Source organism: Sorghum bicolor, chromosome 7 (assembly GCF_000003195.3).
Source record: "Sorghum bicolor cultivar BTx623 chromosome 7, Sorghum_bicolor_NCBIv3, whole genome shotgun sequence".
NCBI classification, from domain to species: Eukaryota; Viridiplantae; Streptophyta; class Magnoliopsida; order Poales; family Poaceae; genus Sorghum; species Sorghum bicolor.
This window is the reverse complement of record NC_012876.2, coordinates 824715-843630: the sequence shown is the minus strand read 5'-3', so window position 1 is coordinate 843630 and position 18916 is coordinate 824715. Positions and strand designations below refer to the sequence as shown.

The window sequence follows — 18916 nt, the reverse complement described above, 5'->3', positions numbered from 1 at the left end:
TTCGCTAAAAGTTTAAGGTCCATGTTTAGTAGTAAAAGCAAGCAAAATTTGCTGCAGGACGGATGAGAATCATTAGCTTCTGGCATCAAGAAATCATTAGCTTTCATAGATGATGAGATCATGAGAACGTTTATAAACATGTGACATGCGTACTGGTTCTAACATGTACACATCTAGGTTTCATCAAATGTTCAGTAATCAAATGCTCAGTCGCTATCAGCATCCAAGACGTTTCTCTTGCTCTTAATAGTAACAAGTTCCTTCGGGTAGCATCAGTCTTAGCAGTATAACTGAAAAGCATCTACAAACAATAGGCAGTAGTGCACATAATATGGTTTTTTTTGAAAAGAACACATAATATGGTTTGAACTCACTTATAATGTCAGTAGCTGATGCTTTTGACTATGTAGTGTAAACTCGGTTGGCATTCCTTTTTCCCTTCACCCTTGACCCAGAATTGTTCAGGATGGTTTTCATTTTACGGCTTCCAGAGTATTAGTTTGTGGAATCATTTTGTTGTGTTGTTTTCTGAATGATGATTGGTAAGGTGGCCTAACTACAGTTGTCTATCGGTGTAGGCTCAGGAACTGGTTGGTATTCAGAGGAAACAGATCAGATTCCTTGCAACAGTAAATTTTCATTCTAAACAGAAATAACAAGGGCAAATGTTAATTCCAGTAACACACTTTGCCACACACTGCACACAGTGCGCATCTCCATATATAGCTCCGTCAGGACGGTCATCTTCTCATTAACAGATTTTGACAATGCTGTCAAAGAGTGCACACACTTTATTATTGTGTGACCCAGGCTTGGAACCACAGGATTGATCACCTCGTCCGTCATCACTCCATGATCTCAACGACAGCTCGCCCGACGATCTTACCCTGATTGAGATCCTCATAGGCGCCATTCGCCTCCTCAAACTTGCATTTCCTTGATATGGTGTTCTGGAGATTGAAGGCGCCACTCTCCGCGAGCTTCACTATCTGAGGAAGATCTTGCCTGGCCCTTGCGCCGTATGAACCAATGATTTTCACCTGGTTCCAAGTAAACATGAGAGGATGAACAAGGAACCATGCATGCAATGCAATACAAAGGTGGAAGCCAGCCGATTGCGTACCTGTCGTCGGACGAGACGGGTTATGTCGATCTCCCCCATTACGTTTACTGCAGCAAGCCCGATCATAACAGCTTTGCCTCCATCACGTACGCTTTTGGCGCACTGGGAAAATGTTAATGCCTTACCAAGTGCCTCTATAGCCACATCCACACCCCTACCATCAGTAATTTCCTGTGAACAGCAAGGCATTCACATCTGAGTAGGACCAATATATAGCTGAAAAGTTCAATATGCCCATTTTGACACAGCCCACTTGAAGAAAAAGAAAACTGAAAAAGCACAAGATAAGCATGGCAGAACTTATAATGAAGTAGATAACTAGATATATAGAAGTAGCTTCTGAACTTCATTGATAGATCACAAACTTTGGCAATCGACACATACCTTTATCCTTTCAACTGCATCCTCTTTTGCTGCATTTACAGTGTGGGTTGCACCAAGTGTTCTAGCGTTCTGGAGTTTCTCATCAAGAACATCCACTGCGATGACTTCAGAAGCTCCAAAGGCTTTCGCTATCTGTAAACAGCTGCAGAACAAAAGATCTACTTTTAAGATACAAGTAAGAGGGAAAAAGAATGGTCATATCTGTGTTTTCATGGTCCAAAGTAATAAATAAATGGATAAAGTTCCTAAAATTTATCAGGCATCAGCTGACCTTGATCCAACCCCTCCAACTCCGATCACAGCTACCGAATCACCCGCCCGCATTTCAGCAGCATGCCTCAGGGCACCATACGCGGTAAACACTGCACATCCTAAAATCGCTGATTCTGTGTATGGCAACGAGTCAGGGAGCACTGCTAGCGCATTGGCTGGCACGACGCAATACTCTGCAAGCCCGCCCATACTGTACATGTACACCGGTTTCCCTGCAGATGGAAAATTTCAGGGTACTTTAAAATGTCTGTTACAATTATACTGCGGTGCTAATGATGTATGATGCGAATATGTTTCATCAGGTTACCATTGCCCCTTAGAAACAGCCGTGTTTCGCCATCATAGAGTGTCCCCTTGGCACGATTATACGCGAAGAAAGACTCGCACAGATCTTCTTGGCCCTGTATCAAATCAATGCACATGAGCATAACTGCATAAGCAAGAAAAAGCATAGAGACAGGAGAGAAAAGAAAGTTGGTGCCATAATTCAACGAAGAGGCTGTACCTTAACACAGTAGAAGCAGTTCCCACATGGCATTATGAACGCGCCGACGACATGACTTCCAACTGGGAATCTGAAAACGTTTTCAGAAAAGGAACCATCAGTTCTGAACCGAAGACAGCGCCTGATGTCTGACGAACTGAATTAGCAGCCCCTGGTGGTGTATGTACGGTAACAGCAAATCTGTCACCTCGGGCAGTAGCGGTTCTCTATGGCCATGAAGCATATGGAGTTTGGTTTCATGGATATACCATACCTATTGATGATCTCGGCAGGAGTGTGCGTGCCATGGTCGACGACCTCTCCGGTGATCTCATGGCCCACGACACAGGGGCTGGAGAAAGGGAGTTCGCCTTTGAGGACATGGAGATCGGAGTGGCAGACCCCGCAGGCTGCACCAAGTTGATGAACACCACCATGTCAATGTCAGACGAAGATGCTAGGAATCAGATCGGTTCATCGAAACGAATCCCCGGAGACTCCAATCTGTCGCGCCGCACTCTCATGGTTGGGACTGTACTGAAGCATCAGCGGCGCACAATCACCAAATCAAGCCGCTTTTGCATTTGGTTATCCAAAGCAGCCTGTATCACTAGCAATCGATGGACGCGGCATGGGACGAGTCGCAATTCAGAATTAGGGAGAGAGGCCCCAGCGGAGTTGGCTCATCTGGATTGGAAGTGGAAGCGTAGCGGCAATGCGATGAGCGAAGCAGGGGGAGGGAAGGGAGGGAGGGAGGGAGGAAAGGCGGGACCTTTGGTCTTGATGAGGAGCTCGCCGGCCTTGGGGCGCGGCATGCGGAACTCCTCGAGCGTGAGCGGGCGGCCGGGCTCCCAGAAGACGGCGCCGCGCATGTAGCTGGGCCCGCCCGCGACGTGGTACCCTGCGGCGGCGGCGGAGTCGGAGCCGGCGGCGGCATCGGAAAAGGAGCGGCGGAGGAGCGCGCCGCTGATCCGGCGGAGGAGGGCGCGCGAGGAGGAGGAAGCGGACATAGCCATGGCCTGGCTGGACCAACTGAACTCAACTGCAGTGCAGGTGCAGGCTGGAATGGATGGAGCAGTCAACCAAGCAAAGCTTTCCTTGGAGTGAGCTGAGTGACTCAGCTACTGCCTGCCACACTTGACTACTTGAACAAAGCAGAGTTTGGCATCAATGGATTTGGATTGAGATATAAATAATTCTACGCAATTCATAGTAGGTCACGAACTTGTGATGTGACAAAGGTTTCTCCCGATCTACTTGGAAGGAAAAGAAATGGTCTGGTATTTGCGGTGTGACGTTGTTGCTCCTTTTTTAGAAAAACACAAATACGCATCTCACTTTTTTAAAAGCCATTTTGTTTCTAACTTTTGACTAAATACATATAAATTACTAATATTTATGATACAACATACTCTCTTAGTCTCTTTTTATCCGTTGTTCTTATTTCTCGATAAGTCAAACTTACTTAACTTTGATCAAATCTATACAAAAAATATTAATATTTACAGGACATAATTATTTGAAGATATAAATTTTGTTAATATTTTCTACAAATACGGTCAAAGTTGAGAAAAGTTTAATCAACGCATTTTCCATAACGACAAATAATAAAGAACGTAGGGAGTACTTTTTTAAATAAACATATTTAGTGATACAAATAATGATATTTTTTAACTTAAAATTTTTGAGTTCTTAAACAGCGAGATTTGTAATTTTTTTTTTAGAAAAACTGTGGGAGTATTTCATGTCTATCCTTTTGTTCCATGCTTTGACCACAAAACAAAAGAGTTGTTTCTTACCTTAAAAATTAGGATGGGCTAGCAGGAAAGAAAGCAGTGGCAATTGGTCACAAGTGTCGTCTAATTTATTCAGAGAGACAGAAACATGGTGATGAAGTAGGCTGTGTGACCCAACCACCCAAGGGCTGCTATGATGAGCCTATAGTATACATTATTATATACAATTAAAAAGTAGTTTGATTACTACTACTAGTCCTAGGTGATTACGGACCGGTGATTACACAATACACTATAGCTCACATATAGCAGCCGTTGGCATGGATAAGGATTACCACAGCCGTCCATCCAATCCAATTCTGCTTCACATGATGAATCCCTATTAGAAAAACAGGTTATCTTCACATGCCTTGGACTCGTTCCAGCGCTAAACAACCACTCCTCCAAATGCAAGACTGCCGGCGGCTACATCAGAAGCAAGGCAACAGTCTTGTACTCTTGTGCTGCAAAATACTCCATTCATCTTTAAAACAATGTAATTTCTTTGTTTGAACCAAGTCAACATTTTTTAAGTTTTGAAAAGCGAACGAGAATTGCAAAAGAAAAATGACAAAGAGGGTAGACATACTTTAGTCTAGGCTGTGTCCAATAATACCTACGGGCTGAGCTTGACCACATTTTAAAAGGTTCCAACTGTTTCATGAAGTATAAAAAAAATTAAGTTTACCCTCTATTCGTTTGTTTTATCAGCTGTACTTTTTTCTACCAGCCAGCAGCGTTTTTCTCTCACAATAAATTAGCCAACAGTGATTAATGTGCATGGTATCATGTAGGTTGAAATTGCCACCAACACCATCAAAAGATGCGAAAATGGCTGAAATAGTCTTAGAGAGGATCAATCTCATAATGATTGATTCAATGAGAAAGCACGCAAGGAGAGAACGACCTTTTTTTTCTAGGGGGGTGTGGGGGGAAGTGTATCTACTTCTGTCAATTATTTTACATTTTATATTTTATCACTATAAAATAGTTGACGTTTTGTATTTTGGATTCTACGCAAACTAAACACTCTCTAAATATATATATTTTTTTTTGTGGGGACTCTACGTTGTGGTGTACATGGGCCACCGATCTCAATTATCGAACGCTGAAACATTCCGGCCCAATCCGACTTCCAGACGCGACAGATTCGTTCGTCACCCTTATCATTCAAAAAAAAAAAACCAATGGAAGGAAAAGAAAAGAAAAAAAAAAGGCCCATCCAGATCCAGTGAACTGAACTGAACTGGATGCAAAGCAAATCGGGCAAATCTGCGAATTGCGATGGTGACGATTTCATTATGTTTTTGTTTATGTTTATTTATGCCTGCCAGCAACTTGCACTTGTCAAAGCTGCCCTCCCCACTCTCCTCTCCCCTTCTTCCTCTTTTTTTCTACTACTAAAAAAATACTCCTCCTCCTCCTCCTCCTCCGCCTATACTATACTAAACTAGTGCCAAATTGCTCCCGCATTCCCTTCCCCTTCCTCCTGCATTTCCGTCCCATCGGCGGCCCTCTCCCACCCTCGTGGCGACGGCCAGGCGACCGCAGCCGCCGCCGAGGTCATCGCCAGCGACCACCGCTCCACCGGGTACAACAGGTACGAGTGTCCGTCCGCCTCTCCCCCACCACGCCGTCTCCTCCCCCCGCCCTCTCACCTTCACTCCCCGCCGTGCGTCAGCGTAACCGCCCCACCTAAACCCTAGCTGGATCTGATCTAATCAAAAAGCCTGTCTGTATACTCCGTGTGTATATCATGTTGTAGTATGTACATGCCTACTGATTGATAACTTTGCTTTGCTATTTCCTTTTTTTGTAAAAAATTACCGAGTGTGTGTATTTACTGTGTCCGCTGCGCCGACCTTGATTCGGCGGGACTGATCGCGCGATTAGCCGCGCCAATCGTCGCTCTCCTCCTGGGTGTGGGTGGCTCAGTCCTCCCTGTAGCTAGTGCTCGTCGTATGTTTTCAGAGCGAGCCTTGTTGTTCTACCCATACAGCCTAGGTAATGATCTCGGCAAGGAGGCAGTGAAGTTCTGAAGTGACCCCCCCCCGGCTGTGCTACTTTTTTTTTCGTCGAGCCAATGCAGTGCCTTGACCGTTGCTCGTCTAATTGTTTGCTATGGCATGTGAGTACCAAAGGTTTGTGTAGGTTATTGTTGCTGCATTTGATTTAAGTGGGGAAATGGTCACTGTTAGATTCAGTGTTGTGAATGCTTATGCTTTTTTTTTCCTCTTTACCCGCTGCTCTTAGTAATTTGCCCACTTAAAAGGTACTAGGTTCTTCGATCGCCACAGCAGTAGGTGCGCATATTTGGCGCTGAACCAGACATGCTGGAGCTATTGTGCCATACATTTATTATTCTTGGTTGGCAATCAAGCAGTACCATACATGCATTAATTAACTTCACAACCGTGTAAGCGCATAACAAATAGGAATGGAATATGAATTCCTAAGATACCTTATTTAATAAGATAGCACAATCCCTCCAAATTCAGTTCTGACCAGTGTTTCTTTGCTGGACATCATTTGTCACTGTCAACCAATCTGGTTTTTTCCCCCACTTCTGTAGCATATATTAAATACTGAACGAATTCATGTGTTCGAGGTTGATCAGTAGTTTTCAAAATATAAATACAAGTTATTGGTGAACAGAACCTTTGCATCTCACTCTGGACTACATATATGAGCTTATGATGCAGAGTTGCCTGTTTATTGCATTTTCTGCCAACTGTTCAGCCAGAAAATCATGAAGAACCTGGCATTCTTTTCCTGATTGAGCACCACGCACGACTAGCCATCCTTTTGGCATATAAAAAAAATATATCAGTCAGATACTTTGCAGTGGTTTTCCTTCATTTAGTAGCCATACAAATATAAGTGTCTTTTTACTTCAGTGATTCAAGTGGCTGTATTTTGGCTTCGATGTTGTGCGTTGGTTTTTTTTTCTGCCATGTATGTTCCTCTTGTCCAAGAGCAAGTGGGAACACCTAGTCACCACCCGTAACATATTGCTTATGGTTTTTGCTGGTTGCCTGGTCCTTTATCCTTTGATCAAATCTTTGAGATGGTTCATTGTTCGATTAGGGGCTACAAATTGGAACTTCTCCATTAGTTTATATCTTTGAGCCCTTACACCATTAGGTCATACATATACATTGGCTTTTTTACATTTTCCTCTATTCTGTCCAACTATTTTATCAGGCTGAATTTTATAATTTGGCTAAAGTAACCAATGAAACTCACCGAGTGTGCACTGTAGATGCTGTCAGGTTTATCGTTGTTATCGAGTAAATTTCACTTAGTTTACCTTTGCACATTTGAGGAGCTTTTTTTTTTTGCATTATTCAATACTTGCTGTTCTTCATTGACACTTCACTCATAATATTTGGGCGATGGTTACAGTTATTCTAAATACTGATAGTAAATGGAAACCATGGGAGAATGTTGCTTATGACCTCTTGCCTTTGTATTTTTTTTTCTGTTTTCTTTCTTCCATTTTTTTTATGTCCTGTTTCACTTGTGTTAACTAAGTTTATGGAAGAAATTTTGAAAAGTGTGAACTTGCTTTTATTGTATTCAATAACTAGATAGTTTATTACAATATGGTTTGTTTGTTCTATTGTACCTATTTGCTGCTAAAAACCTGAAACTACTGTTAATTTCTCATGTAGTATATGTTGAAGAATGATTTGGAGCTAACAATACAGACACCAACTTTTGGTAATGATCAGAACTGACTGGAGTGTAGTAATGAATCTCTAATGGCTCACAATATAACCAGATACCTCATTCACATGGTTTTTCCATGTTACAGACTGGTAGCCTAGAACAAAGAGGTTAGGTAGTGGTGATATGTGCAAAAGTTTTCATATGTACAACAATAAAACTAGAATTTGTGGTCTGCAAATAATACAGTTTTCCTTCTCCATATGTATTGTATTTAGAGCAACCAATCGTAGTGATTAAACATGGTTAATCTAACCCAATTCTCAAGCACTCAAATTGTGCTATTTCGCAAATTACTTGATCATCTTTTGTTTGTTTTAACATATCCATTTACACTATATTCAGGTGTATGTTTGGGAGCCTTATTTGGATCATGGTATTTTGCATAATCAGTCATATATCTACTGTTGCTGATATTGTATCTCTGTTTCATTATCCGACAGATTTATGCTTGGAACTTCTGCAGAAAAGCACACAACAGTAATGGGGCACGACCATATTTCTCGTATAAAGGTATCTTCGTTCATCCTTTAAGTAACATGTTTAGGTATATGATCAATCACAACATCCTAATTTTTTCTGTGTTCTTTTCTTTGAATTCAGATGCATATGGCAGAAGGTTCTTTTGGTGGTATGTCTGCTCCATGCCTCAATGTCTCCATAGCTTGTGATTTTGCAAGGACGCATCTTTATTTTAGAATTTCAAGAAGACATTCTGTCACTTTATGTTTCACTGAGTTGGTGCAATCCACAAACTAGTCATGCAGCTATTTTTCTGACACATTTCATATGCTAGTGTTGGTTGATATATATCTTTTATCATGAATTCTGGAGCTAATATATGATATGTTGGTGTGACCAATTACTTTCAGTTTGTGGTGTTTCGCTATCAGGTTTTCTTTGTTTGCTTATTTGTTTCATATTTATATCAATTGTATTGTGTTTTATACATTTCTAATATATTGATTTCCTGTAAAACAGACAGGAACCGGTGCCAGCAACCCGGGTGCAATGAGGTTGTCGATGGAAGGGTAGTGTACTGCAAAACTCACAGTGGGGAGTTTTCATGCCAACAGTTCAGTCACCTCCACAGCGGAATGGAGAGCTCAGGTTTATCGGTGCCCCATGTTAATGACAACCAGTTCAAGGGATCTATTTCCATTGCAGTGCCATGCACTGAGCAAGAGTTACATGTCAAGCATGAAGGGAATGATCGAGGTAAACTAAAGGATAGTTCTGGGTACACTTTGGATCAGACTGCACAATTTGTCTTCTCTGGGGCAGGCTTGCTTTGCAAGAACGAAAACTGCAGCAAGCAAGCACATGAGAACTCGATCTACTGTAAGTTGCATAGCGGTGTTAGCAAGGGCTGCATGGTACGGGGTTGTACGAGAGGTGCGCATGGAGGCACACCTTTGTGCATTGGGCATGGAGGTGGGAAACGGTGTGTGATCCCTCAATGCCCGAATGCAGCATGTGGTCAAGGCCGTAGTGACCGCTGTGTAAGGCATGGCGGTGGTAAGAGATGTAAATTTGAAGGGTGTGCAAAGGGCGCACAAGGGAACACCGATTATTGCATAAGACATGGTGGGGGAAGGCGGTGCAAATTTGAAGGATGTACAAAGAGTGCACAAGGACGCACAGATTTCTGTATTAAGCATGGTGGGGGCAGTCGGTGCAAGTTCCAAGGATGTGGTACAAGTGCAAAATGGGGAACGGATTTCTGCTCTGTCCACAGGAAGAGTTTGTTGGGCGGTGACAGTGCCATCCCTGAAGCTTTGCCTGCCCCGTCAGAAAAACGACGTCGTGCCAAGAAGCCTAAAAAGGCAGCGAAGCTGTCTGAGACCTCCCAAGAGAATGTCACAACAGCAGCTATTGCTGGTAACAGCACGCAACACATGGGCGTTCTTCTCATAGCTACCCCTGTTACTAACCATGACATGTTAACCAAGGGTGTGACAGTGGCGGCGCCAGCTGCAATAGCGCCCACGCAGATAGTGGCGCCACTTGCCATCAAATCACCAACACCATCTGGATCGGTGGCTGCAGGAGCAGAGAGGGAGGCGGGAGCAAGCAGGGAGATGCTGGGTCTGTAGAAAGATGGTGGCAGTGCATAATTTGGGAGGCTTGGAGACACCTGGCCAGATAGCTCTCTAATTATTGCTTTTTAGACTGAGAAACCTCGAAACTTTAGGAAGGTTGCAATTTGACAGGCTTGCACCGTCAACTGACTAGTTATGTCCTGTGCCTTTCTCATTTGTAAATCTGTAATGCGAATCTCTAGTTGTTCTTGTGTATGTTCTCTTGTGCCTTGTAACTTTGGACAATAAGCAATAATATTGTGTCATTGCCTAGTTTCGCAGGTCCAGTTTGACTTTTTAAGTAGTGGAGGTTTTACATAATTTTAAGTACCCGACATACATATATTGCATGGAGCACATGGGAATTCTTGATAATTCGTTTGTGTGAACACGGTGTGACGTAAATACAGAGATTTAGATAAATTTTCATGCACCACTCCTGGGACAAGTTACTAGGAACTGAGTAATTTTCTGGTTATAGAAATGGTTGTCTGGGGGGTTATTTGGATGGGATTCATGTCATTACAACTTTCAAAGTTTTGAGATCTGCCATTACAATATAATTCTTTTGTGTACTTGATCCCATTTTCTGTCTGCCTATTCACTCGGCAGAAAAGCTATGGCTTATACTGTGCAAAGCTATGGCTTATATTATGCACTGATTTATTATGATAGAAAAACACTGTTAAATAGTTGACAAATTTGGTAGATAAGCTCAAGCCAACAGGCTCAACTTATGCATCTTCAATATATGTCTTGTTTAGATCCAAAAAGTTTTTAGATTTTGACACTGTAGCACTTTTGTTTTTATTTGACAAATATTGTTCAAGCATGGAGTAACTAGGCTTAAAAGATTTATCTCGTGATTTACAGACAAACAATGCAATTAATTTTTTATTTTTATCTATATTTAATACTCCATACATGTGCCGTAAGACTTAATGTGACGGAAAATCTTAAAAAAGTTTTTGGTTTTTTGGGTGAACTAAACAAGGCCATAGACAAACACCTCTACTGCTTCTTTCTCCCCACTCGCTGACGTGTGAACTCCATAAGGGCACTCACAATGCAGACTCTATCATAGAGTCTAAAGTTATTTATTACCTCGAACAATGTGGACTTGGAGTCTTATTTTTTTCTACCTCTTTCTTCAATAAATATACTGTCACATCAGCAACATACCATAAATAATATATAGTTAATTGTCTTGGACTCTGTGATAGAGTCTTGCACTGTGAGTGCCCTAAGTCAACTTCTCCTTCAACCTGCAGCCATCCTCATGCTTTTACCCTGGTGCCCGCGCCGGTGAGGAGAGGCCGAAGCAGCAGTCGAAGGAGAGGTGAGACAGGCTGGCACTGCTGCTGGGCGTGGCCATCGGCGACCCGTCGTGTCAGCGTCCAGACAGTAAACCAGTGAACTTCATTAATTTGTTCAGCTCAGATGGCGAGGCACACCGTCACAACTCACAATAAACCAGTGAAATACAGTACCTTTGTAATTGCTGGTGAACATAACAATTACAATTAACTAGTATTTTACTTTTCTTGCTATTTATAATTGCCAATGTCAATCCCTGCAGCAAGGCCACGCTGGTACATTGACAAATTGCATACAGTCCATCCTTAATCGATACATGGGCATGCACGTGCACTATCAAAAACAATTTGCACCGCATGCAAACACATCACCATCTTTCAATCATCGTGATTATTCGAATGTGCTCCCAGCCAAACAAAGAAAAAAGGCTAAATACAGCAGGCAACTGTTTCAGAGAAATAGCTAACTAGAACACAAACGCTGAGTCGATGAATGGTAATCTGTTGCTGTACAAACTTCCATAGAAACGCACTGGTCTACTGTGCAGCACCCACAAGCAGCTTCTCATCTCCAATGATCCACCTCGTCAGCTGACTCGGATCCTCCGCGAGTGCTCCGCATGAAGGGATAATGCTCAGGTCCGACCCTATGATCTGGTAGTCATCCAGCGCAGCTTGCATTTCGGCCTCTACCCGTGCATCATTTGAAACGTCAAGATCCACGATAAGGGCCTCTGCATAATGCCGCTCTTTCTCAGGGTCGTGCTCGAAAGGATCCATGACAGCTCCCTACAGTATCGCAAACATAAATATATGCAAACACAATACAATCAGAAGGAAGATGATGAGACTGATTGATTGTTTTTCCCACAACCATTGAGGCACTCACCTGGCAGAGTTCAGAGTAGTGTTTGTAAGCTCCGCTGTTTTCATCTCGGTCATATATAAGTGTTCCACCATACCAGCCATTCTCTACATCCGCTGTTGTGAATGCAAGATACCTGCATATTGCAAAGGTAACAAATTTCCAAAATTATCTACAATGAAATGTCAAAATGATGGGTAACAATCACACGCTCTCACAAAGGAGTCATTAAAGAGCTATAGCATATGGAGTCACCTTCTGAAAATGTCCTCCTCGCATGATCCTGAGGAGGATAGCCAATTTAATTCCCCACAAAGAGAGACATTTGGCTCATCTCTGTTCCCCTCGTTCACGTTTTCAACTAGGGCAACTTTTGCAGTTGGCATTGTCTCTGTATGTTTTCTTTGACCAAACAACCAGTTCGGGCTTTTGAGCTGTATCTCACTGAACCATAAATGCATGCAGTCAGAACAGCATCACAAAAATAAATTCAATCAAGAACCATATGTTACAAGGGCGAAAACTGCATACGCTGCATCTGGCGCCATTCCAGAAGTTCCAACACCTCCACTTAGCTTTAGATCAGCATCACAATGAAGTCTTACATTCCTTATCGAACTACATGTTCTTTGTATAAGTTTGTCAAACGAAGTAAGTTTCATCCTTGAGAAATCCTCTTTACATGCTGGAACAGGGCTCAATGTGGTTCCAGGGTTCAATGCAGCTCCAAATCCCACAAACACATTATGTCCAGGTGCAGAACTGTGAGTTATCATCTTGTTAAGGGACTGAAATCAATGTATCATAGCAAGTGAACCGAATAACCACTAAAACTTGCCTCAAGTGGTAGCTATCAGACATAAGATCATCCCCAGCTGTTGTTACATGAAGATAGTAATCGGTATCCAGCTCCCAAAGAGCTGGTTTTCCTTCTTGTGGTTGAAAGTACCCAAGAAATCTGATAGTACCACCAAACTAAGAATTAGCAGAGGTAGTCATTGCACCCATGGCAGTAAACAACTCAAGAGCTGCTTCACTACCTTATATGTTTAATACATCTATGATGACAAAGCAACGCGATAGACTTACAGATTTATAGCATCCTGCTTCTCGCCATCAGTGTAGGCATTACTGTAGTACCGTTTAATTGATTTCAGGAACTCCCGAGACTGAGTAGTAGCCTTCCACTTCCCTTGCCTCTCAGGGAAAACCTGAAATTGTGTTCATTGGACAGTACTGAATGTCTGAAACCAGAGAAGGACCAAAGAGGCTGCTCTGCTGAGCTGACCAACTTTATCTAAAGTTCTACACCCCCCCCCCCCCCCCCCCAAAAAAAAAAAAAAAGAAAGAAATGAAATTCTGGAATCTGGATCCTATGGGCACTACAAATGATGACTGGCAATTATTATCCTTCATTTAATATGTGCTGAAGAATATTTACTGACCGTGTTATGTGCCGCAGATCCTCCATACTGATGGGCAAGTGCATCACCCATGCTCTGGTACATTTCCATCAAAGCGGAAGCAATGCTGCTATCAGGGTGGATTTTTGAAACATCTGTCAGTCCCATTGCATGAAGTTGCCTCCCCAAAGCAGCAAGGCCATAAGCATACTGTGCAACATTTGTGCGATCCAGGCAATCTATACAATTTGTACGAAGAACTCCAGTTTGGTAACAGGGAGTGTCACCAAGAAACTCATGTTTGTTGGCCTCATTTCTCATATCCTGAAAGCCTGTAGAACTAAGTGCTTCAGCATTACTAGAGAGCCTTGAAAGATCTCCAGAACTAGCCCTTATATCAAGGGAGCCATCCCTGCACAGAAAGAAAACATTACCAACAGTTAGTATTGGTAGTATCCCTAGTTGCTAGTGTGGTATTGACAGATGATTAGCCATATGAAACTGCTCACTTCCTATATTTGATATCTCAATTCTCGGATAAAAAATCTGCAGAATACAATGTCCCTATTTGTTGTAAGCTATACATTCTTTCTAACAGATTGCATATTTACCTTGCAGTGCTAGTTCGGCTAAGCTGAATTGACCTTTTTTTCTGGACTTTTGGCTTTCCACTGTAGTAAAACCCAGTAAGGTCCAGTGCTTCACCTGCAACTTTTCCTAAAACACCTAGTACATTTGCAGATTTGCTGAAAAAGTAAAGTGTGAAACATCAGCATGTGAACAAGCACTAGCTTGCATAAGTTTGAAGATAGCCAAGAAGCACTTGAAAACCTTTTAGCAAACTTATGAAAATCCCAGTGGATGAATCTCAACTTCTTCTCCTCTGGGACATTTTGATTAAGATATTCAACAGCTCTACAATATTCACGCCTGAGCATCATTTCACGTGGCCTTTTTTCAACAGTCTACATAGAGAATTGAAAATCTTGATGAGTAACACATGGAAGACAAAAGTCAACATGTTGGTTATCACTTGTCAGTACAAACAAGTCAACGAAGAGTAGCAACTAGTAACACAGCTACACTACTAACTAACATGTCCATGCAGAATATAAAAGAGATACAGATCATTCAGTTCAGTTTTGACTCCCCAATGCATAGAACTGTAATATAGTGTAATTTCTACTGGAGAGGTATGAAGAATCAATAAATATATGAGACACAAAAAGGAATATTGTATTTCTGGACTGATATCAATGTGTAACTGTAGCAATCAATTCCTATGCAATGCACTAGTGAAGGTTAAAGCCTCAAATACCCAACTAATCAGCAAATGAAGATATTTGGGGACCGCAAAATGAAGTTGCAAGTATGTACCTTTATCAAATTAAGAATTATGATAGGATGTCCATATCGACGGGCAAGATCATCAAAATGTAATTTTGTTGCTTCATATGTGGGATCATATCTCTGTACTGCAGCAAAATTTTAAGGTGAGAAAGAAGTGATAATTTTTTTGTTGGATGTATATGTCCTCTTTGTCATGTGTGGGTTTAGTGCAGATTTGCTAATACCTCAGATGTATATACTCACTACTCAGGCCTAGATCCTCACAATGAAAATGAAAACAGGTGCTACTCATAACAAATTTTATTCATTTCAAGGCCTAAAAGAATAGTCAGATTTGAAGTTGAAGAGTGCATCAAACATCTAATAGCCAAACCTCAAGACCATTCTCAGATGTGCGAGTATGTTACTCTACCTGTCTACCATAAGGAAATAAAATGTTAAGGTTTTATATGAATGCGGGTGTGTTATTCTACCATAAGGCCTTGTTTGGATGTTGTCGGATTCACCTCAATCCACATGTGTTGGGGTGGAATTTAGTTTAAGTTCCACTCCAATCCACCCCAACACATGTGGATTGATATGAATACAATACTATCCAAACAAGGCCTAAGGATAAAATCTTAAGATTTTATATGAATAATCCTGCAATCAAACTATTATCAGTTGGTCTGAGATTATAATCAATGATTCACAAAATCTACTAACCAAAGATATCAGGCTTAGGACTAAGTCGAGAAGCCTCTTGTGACCAAAAGAGAGGGATTGATCCTCGCATCTGTACTACGGCACTCATTCTTCCCTTCCAGGAACCAGCCTCTTCTTCAAAGACTATCTGCTCTGTTTCAACATCATTAGCAACTTTTCCATGGTCATTCACACCTCTTTTCAAATACCTAGAGAAACCGTGTAGCGGTAGTAAATTTTCAATTGAACAAAAATAAGATAATGCATAGCTTGCAGTCTTGCAGAGCATAGAGAAATGGTGCCAAGTGTAAGTAAATGAAAGATGACAGGAAATTAGTGTTGATTTGAAGGTTCCGCATAAGAATGATTGATCCAATAAAGATATTAGATATATGAGTTCTAAGTTTTTGGAACAAGGGCGTGCAATTGATAACTCAACAGTGATAAGAGAATAATATGCTCAATGGAAGAGGATGTAAGCCTCAATAATGAGTAAATGACTTCAGCTTACACAAATGAAAAAAGGAAATAAAAAATTATGGATGACTAGAAAGCAAACAAAGATTACCGTGTCCCAGCAAAGTGTCGGGATCTTCTAGAGCTAAGAACAACATTTATCTCTCTTCCAAAAATTGACAGCTTGACCTGGAAATAACACTTAATTAGGCATTATGCAAGACCCCCCCCCCCCCCCCCAAGAAAAAAAAGAAAAGAAATGGAGGTCATCAACCAAACCGATCTGCAAATCTCATGAATAGAAAAGAGTTACAGAGGAAAAAAGTGGCAGATAGTTTATAGCTAACCTGCTTGAAGTGCCCATGGACAAGAGCTACTGTCCAGAGAGTATTGCGGCACCTTGAACGTATTGGTTCTGTCAGGAAAGTGTTCCAGACAAACAAATTGTCATAAGGCATTTCCTTCATTCCTGCAGAAGTAACGTTCTGCTGCAGGCTCTGCATGATGGGATATGTGTAGCTATAGAAGAAATCCTTGGTGAGATCAACACTAGCCAAAAGCTTCTTGTACCTATTGTTACAGAGGTATAAGTTTCTTAATTCAGCAAACATACACAAATATGTGCAAACTCAAAAGTGTGGAACAGCGCAGAGAAAAAAAAAGGCTCCTTCTTATACCTCAGCTCATTCTTAGAGGTCGCGACATCTGTTTGCACTGACGAGTGTGGGATGGTGATCATTTGGCTCTCATCTATACAATATATAGCATGCCCACAAATGCAACCGATTTGGCGGCGCTTGGTGACTAAAATCAGGTAATATGACTCCAGGAACTTGATGCAACCTACGTAGCAAAAATGAAAACAAAAACAAAGGATCTTGAGAACAACCACAAGTGACCAACTTGGGAAAGAAACATAAGGTACATAAACATCATCTCTCCTTCCCTCCCTACACTATCCTGATCATAAAAAATCCTAGCATCTGAATGCGAAACTCATCAGTACAGAATTAAACAACAATCCAAGTATTGGCAAGAGATGCAGGGGACATTGCTAACACAGTGTACCCGAGTTAACTTCATTCTGAAGTAGTTCTGAATCCCCGCCATTCTCTGGTCACCTATTCGCTGAAAGGGAACATTTTGGAAATCCCAATAGTAATGAACTACTGTATATGTTATCTAAGAGTAGTTATCTAGTATAATCTACAAGAGAAGCTGCTATCTAATAACTAGTGTTAAGAATCCAATTCTCCAACAATAGAGAGCAACAGAGGTAGGCGAATGAAGAATGAATGCAAATTAACTGATCGCTGAGAAAATGGAAGAAGGACTAGGAACCGACCTGCGATGCCGTAGGCCTTGGTGACGAAGGTGAGTCCACCGGTGGACCGGTTGCCCTCGTCGATCCGCTGGAGGAGGCTCTTGACCTCCTGAAGCGAGTACCAGACGGGGTCCTCGCTGACGTTGAGCTCGGAAGGCTCGGAGCGGTCGATCTTGAGCACCCGGAACCAGCGCTTCTCCCGCGAGCTCCCGATCACGTAGAACCTCTGCGTCCCAGCGAGCAACCCCGCGCGGATGAGCCACCTTCCAATCGGATGGGGGAACGAGGAGGAGGCAGGTGGTTTAGGTGCTCACCGCGCGCGTCTCGTAGAGGCGGAACTTCTCCAGCGTCGCCGCCAGCGACGGGTCGTCCACCTCCGCCGCCGCCCCCGCCGCCATCTCGCGAGATGCCCGCCCGCCTCCCTCTCTCTCGCTGGCTGTGGTTGGGACCGGCCTCCCGTCCCGCGCGCGCGCCACGCGAGATGGATCGAGCCGACGACGCCACAAGGAAGGAGAGGACAGAGGAAAGGCGGAGAAGGCGCACGTGCCCGATGTTGCAGGCTGCCCGTAACACCAACACCGGTGGCGTATTGTACAGAATACGTGACCGTTCGCTTGAGGAGAACTGGAGAGAAGAGAATGGATCCTACTTGAGTGGGCCGAACTGGGCCGCATTTTGTGGCATTCTGTGTGGTCTGCCCTCACAATGGAACAGTCATTTTCAGTTCGAAAAAAAAAGAACAATGTCTAAACTTGCACGACTTTTTTTATAGAAACTGAAAAGGGCGGAACTGGAGAACCGCTTCCACTACAGGCCTTGTTAACAAGTTTCTGGCCGAAAAAGTTTTTGGTACTGTAGTATTTTTATTTATATATATTTAGTAATTATTGTCCAACTATAGACTAAGGCTCAAAAGATTCGTCTCGTAAATTTAAAAAAGTGTGTAATCGGTTATTGTTTTATCTATATTTATAATGCTTCATATATGTGAAAGGCCTAAGGACAAGGTGTTTGGTTCGAAGTAATTTATCTTCCCTTTTTTGCTGTCTTTTTTAATGTGACAGTAATATCTTTCCTTTCTTTTGTTGTCTTGTTGAATGTGGCTTTCCTTTTGCTTAGTGTGTTGTTGAATGTGGCGTCCCCGGTGGCTGTTTAGGGCTTGTTTGGATTGAAGAACTTTTCACGGGAATTTTGAAGGAACACATTCCATAGGTAAGGAATCGAGTAGAAGCGTTTGGATTCATCTGGAAATAAATAAAAAGCTGACAACGCAACTTGTTTTCTGCAATCCAAACGCCTCAAACTTTCCATTCCTATACTTCTAAATCAGTCAGTTTTCATCCATCCTCGTTACTGTGTTTCTTCCAATTCCGTTGTTTTGCATCCTCATTCGTCATTCATGTCCGTTCCAACAGGGCCTTAGCTAACCAGCCCCTGTTTTCAGTAAACTCTCTACCCTCTTAACTGAAAGACACAGCTCTTGCCATTTCCCCCAAAAAAACAAAAAAAAAAGAAAAAAGAAAAAAAAAAGACAAATTTGTCCAGAACGTTGGGTTTTCAATTTTTTCGATCTATAGACAGCTCAAGGTGGGTTTCTCGCATGCGTTGCACAGTAACTTTTCACAAAGACAATGACCGACCACTTTGGTGCCCTGTGGCCGGCAGCAGC

General features: G+C 42.3%; 3 protein-coding genes across 4 annotated transcripts; 1 reads left to right on the top strand and 2 right to left on the bottom strand.

Annotated features, from left to right (window-relative positions):
* On the bottom strand, positions 596–3496 carry LOC8068535 (alcohol dehydrogenase). 2 transcript variants are annotated; one of them, XM_021464281.1, is made up of 9 exons: positions 3422–3496; positions 3037–3353; positions 2539–2674; positions 2286–2355; positions 2088–2181; positions 1779–1992; positions 1508–1649; positions 1124–1294; positions 596–1040 (listed from the first exon to the last, which is right to left on the bottom strand). In XM_021464281.1, exons 1-9 carry the CDS (start codon positions 3430–3432, stop codon positions 846–848), a joined length of 1350 nt encoding a protein of 449 aa, XP_021319956.1. In that variant the 5' UTR covers positions 3433–3496; the 3' UTR covers positions 596–845. The 2 variants fall into 2 exon arrangements, with proteins under 2 accessions (XP_021319956.1, XP_021319957.1); XM_021464282.1 differs by lacking the exon at positions 3422–3496 and having other exon boundaries at positions 598–1040; positions 3037–3382.
* Positions 5403–10136, top strand: LOC8064359. Its single transcript, XM_002444846.2, has 4 exons — positions 5403–5639; positions 8212–8281; positions 8372–8399; positions 8750–10136. The coding sequence occupies exons 2-4, from the start codon at positions 8216–8218 to the stop codon at positions 9862–9864; spliced, it is 1209 nt and encodes a 402-aa protein (XP_002444891.1). The 5' UTR covers positions 5403–5639; positions 8212–8215; the 3' UTR covers positions 9865–10136.
* On the bottom strand, positions 11319–17778 carry LOC8068534 (phosphoinositide phosphatase SAC1). The gene is made up of 16 exons (XM_002443682.2): positions 17562–17778; positions 17269–17473; positions 16601–16766; positions 16271–16493; positions 16036–16112; positions 15489–15676; positions 14811–14908; positions 14265–14398; positions 14045–14179; positions 13476–13845; positions 13120–13241; positions 12869–12988; positions 12562–12792; positions 12286–12474; positions 12055–12166; positions 11319–11954 (listed from the first exon to the last, which is right to left on the bottom strand). The coding sequence occupies exons 1-16, from the start codon at positions 17643–17645 to the stop codon at positions 11703–11705; spliced, it is 2706 nt and encodes a 901-aa protein (XP_002443727.1). The 5' UTR covers positions 17646–17778; the 3' UTR covers positions 11319–11702.

What these genes read in the sequence shown, in the direction of transcription:
- LOC8068535 (XM_021464281.1), bottom strand. An exon ending in GCTCCTCATCAAGACCAAAG is followed by an intron (nt 2,675 to 3,036) that starts GTCCCGCCTTTC and finishes AACTTGGTGCAG; the next exon opens with CCTGCGGGGTCTGCCACTCC. An exon ending in CCTGCCGAGATCATCAATAG is followed by an intron (nt 2,356 to 2,538) that starts GTATGGTATATC and finishes AAACGTTTTCAG; the next exon opens with ATTCCCAGTTGGAAGTCATG.
- LOC8064359 (XM_002444846.2), top strand. Translation starts at nt 8,216, where the DNA reads ATGCTTGGAACTTCTGCAGAAAAGCACACAACAGTAATGGGGCACGAC. An exon ending in ACCATATTTCTCGTATAAAG is followed by an intron (nt 8,282 to 8,371) that starts GTATCTTCGTTC and finishes CTTTGAATTCAG; the next exon opens with ATGCATATGGCAGAAGGTTC. An exon ending in GGCAGAAGGTTCTTTTGGTG is followed by an intron (nt 8,400 to 8,749) that starts GTATGTCTGCTC and finishes CCTGTAAAACAG; the next exon opens with ACAGGAACCGGTGCCAGCAA.
- LOC8068534 (XM_002443682.2), bottom strand. Translation starts at nt 17,645, where the DNA reads ATGGCGGCGGGGGCGGCGGCGGAGGTGGACGACCCGTCGCTGGCGGCG. An exon ending in GATCTGCGGCACATAACACG is followed by an intron (nt 13,242 to 13,475) that starts GTCAGTAAATAT and finishes ACACAATTTCAG; the next exon opens with GTTTTCCCTGAGAGGCAAGG. An exon ending in ACTACTCTGAACTCTGCCAG is followed by an intron (nt 11,955 to 12,054) that starts GTGAGTGCCTCA and finishes GCGATACTGTAG; the next exon opens with GGAGCTGTCATGGATCCTTT.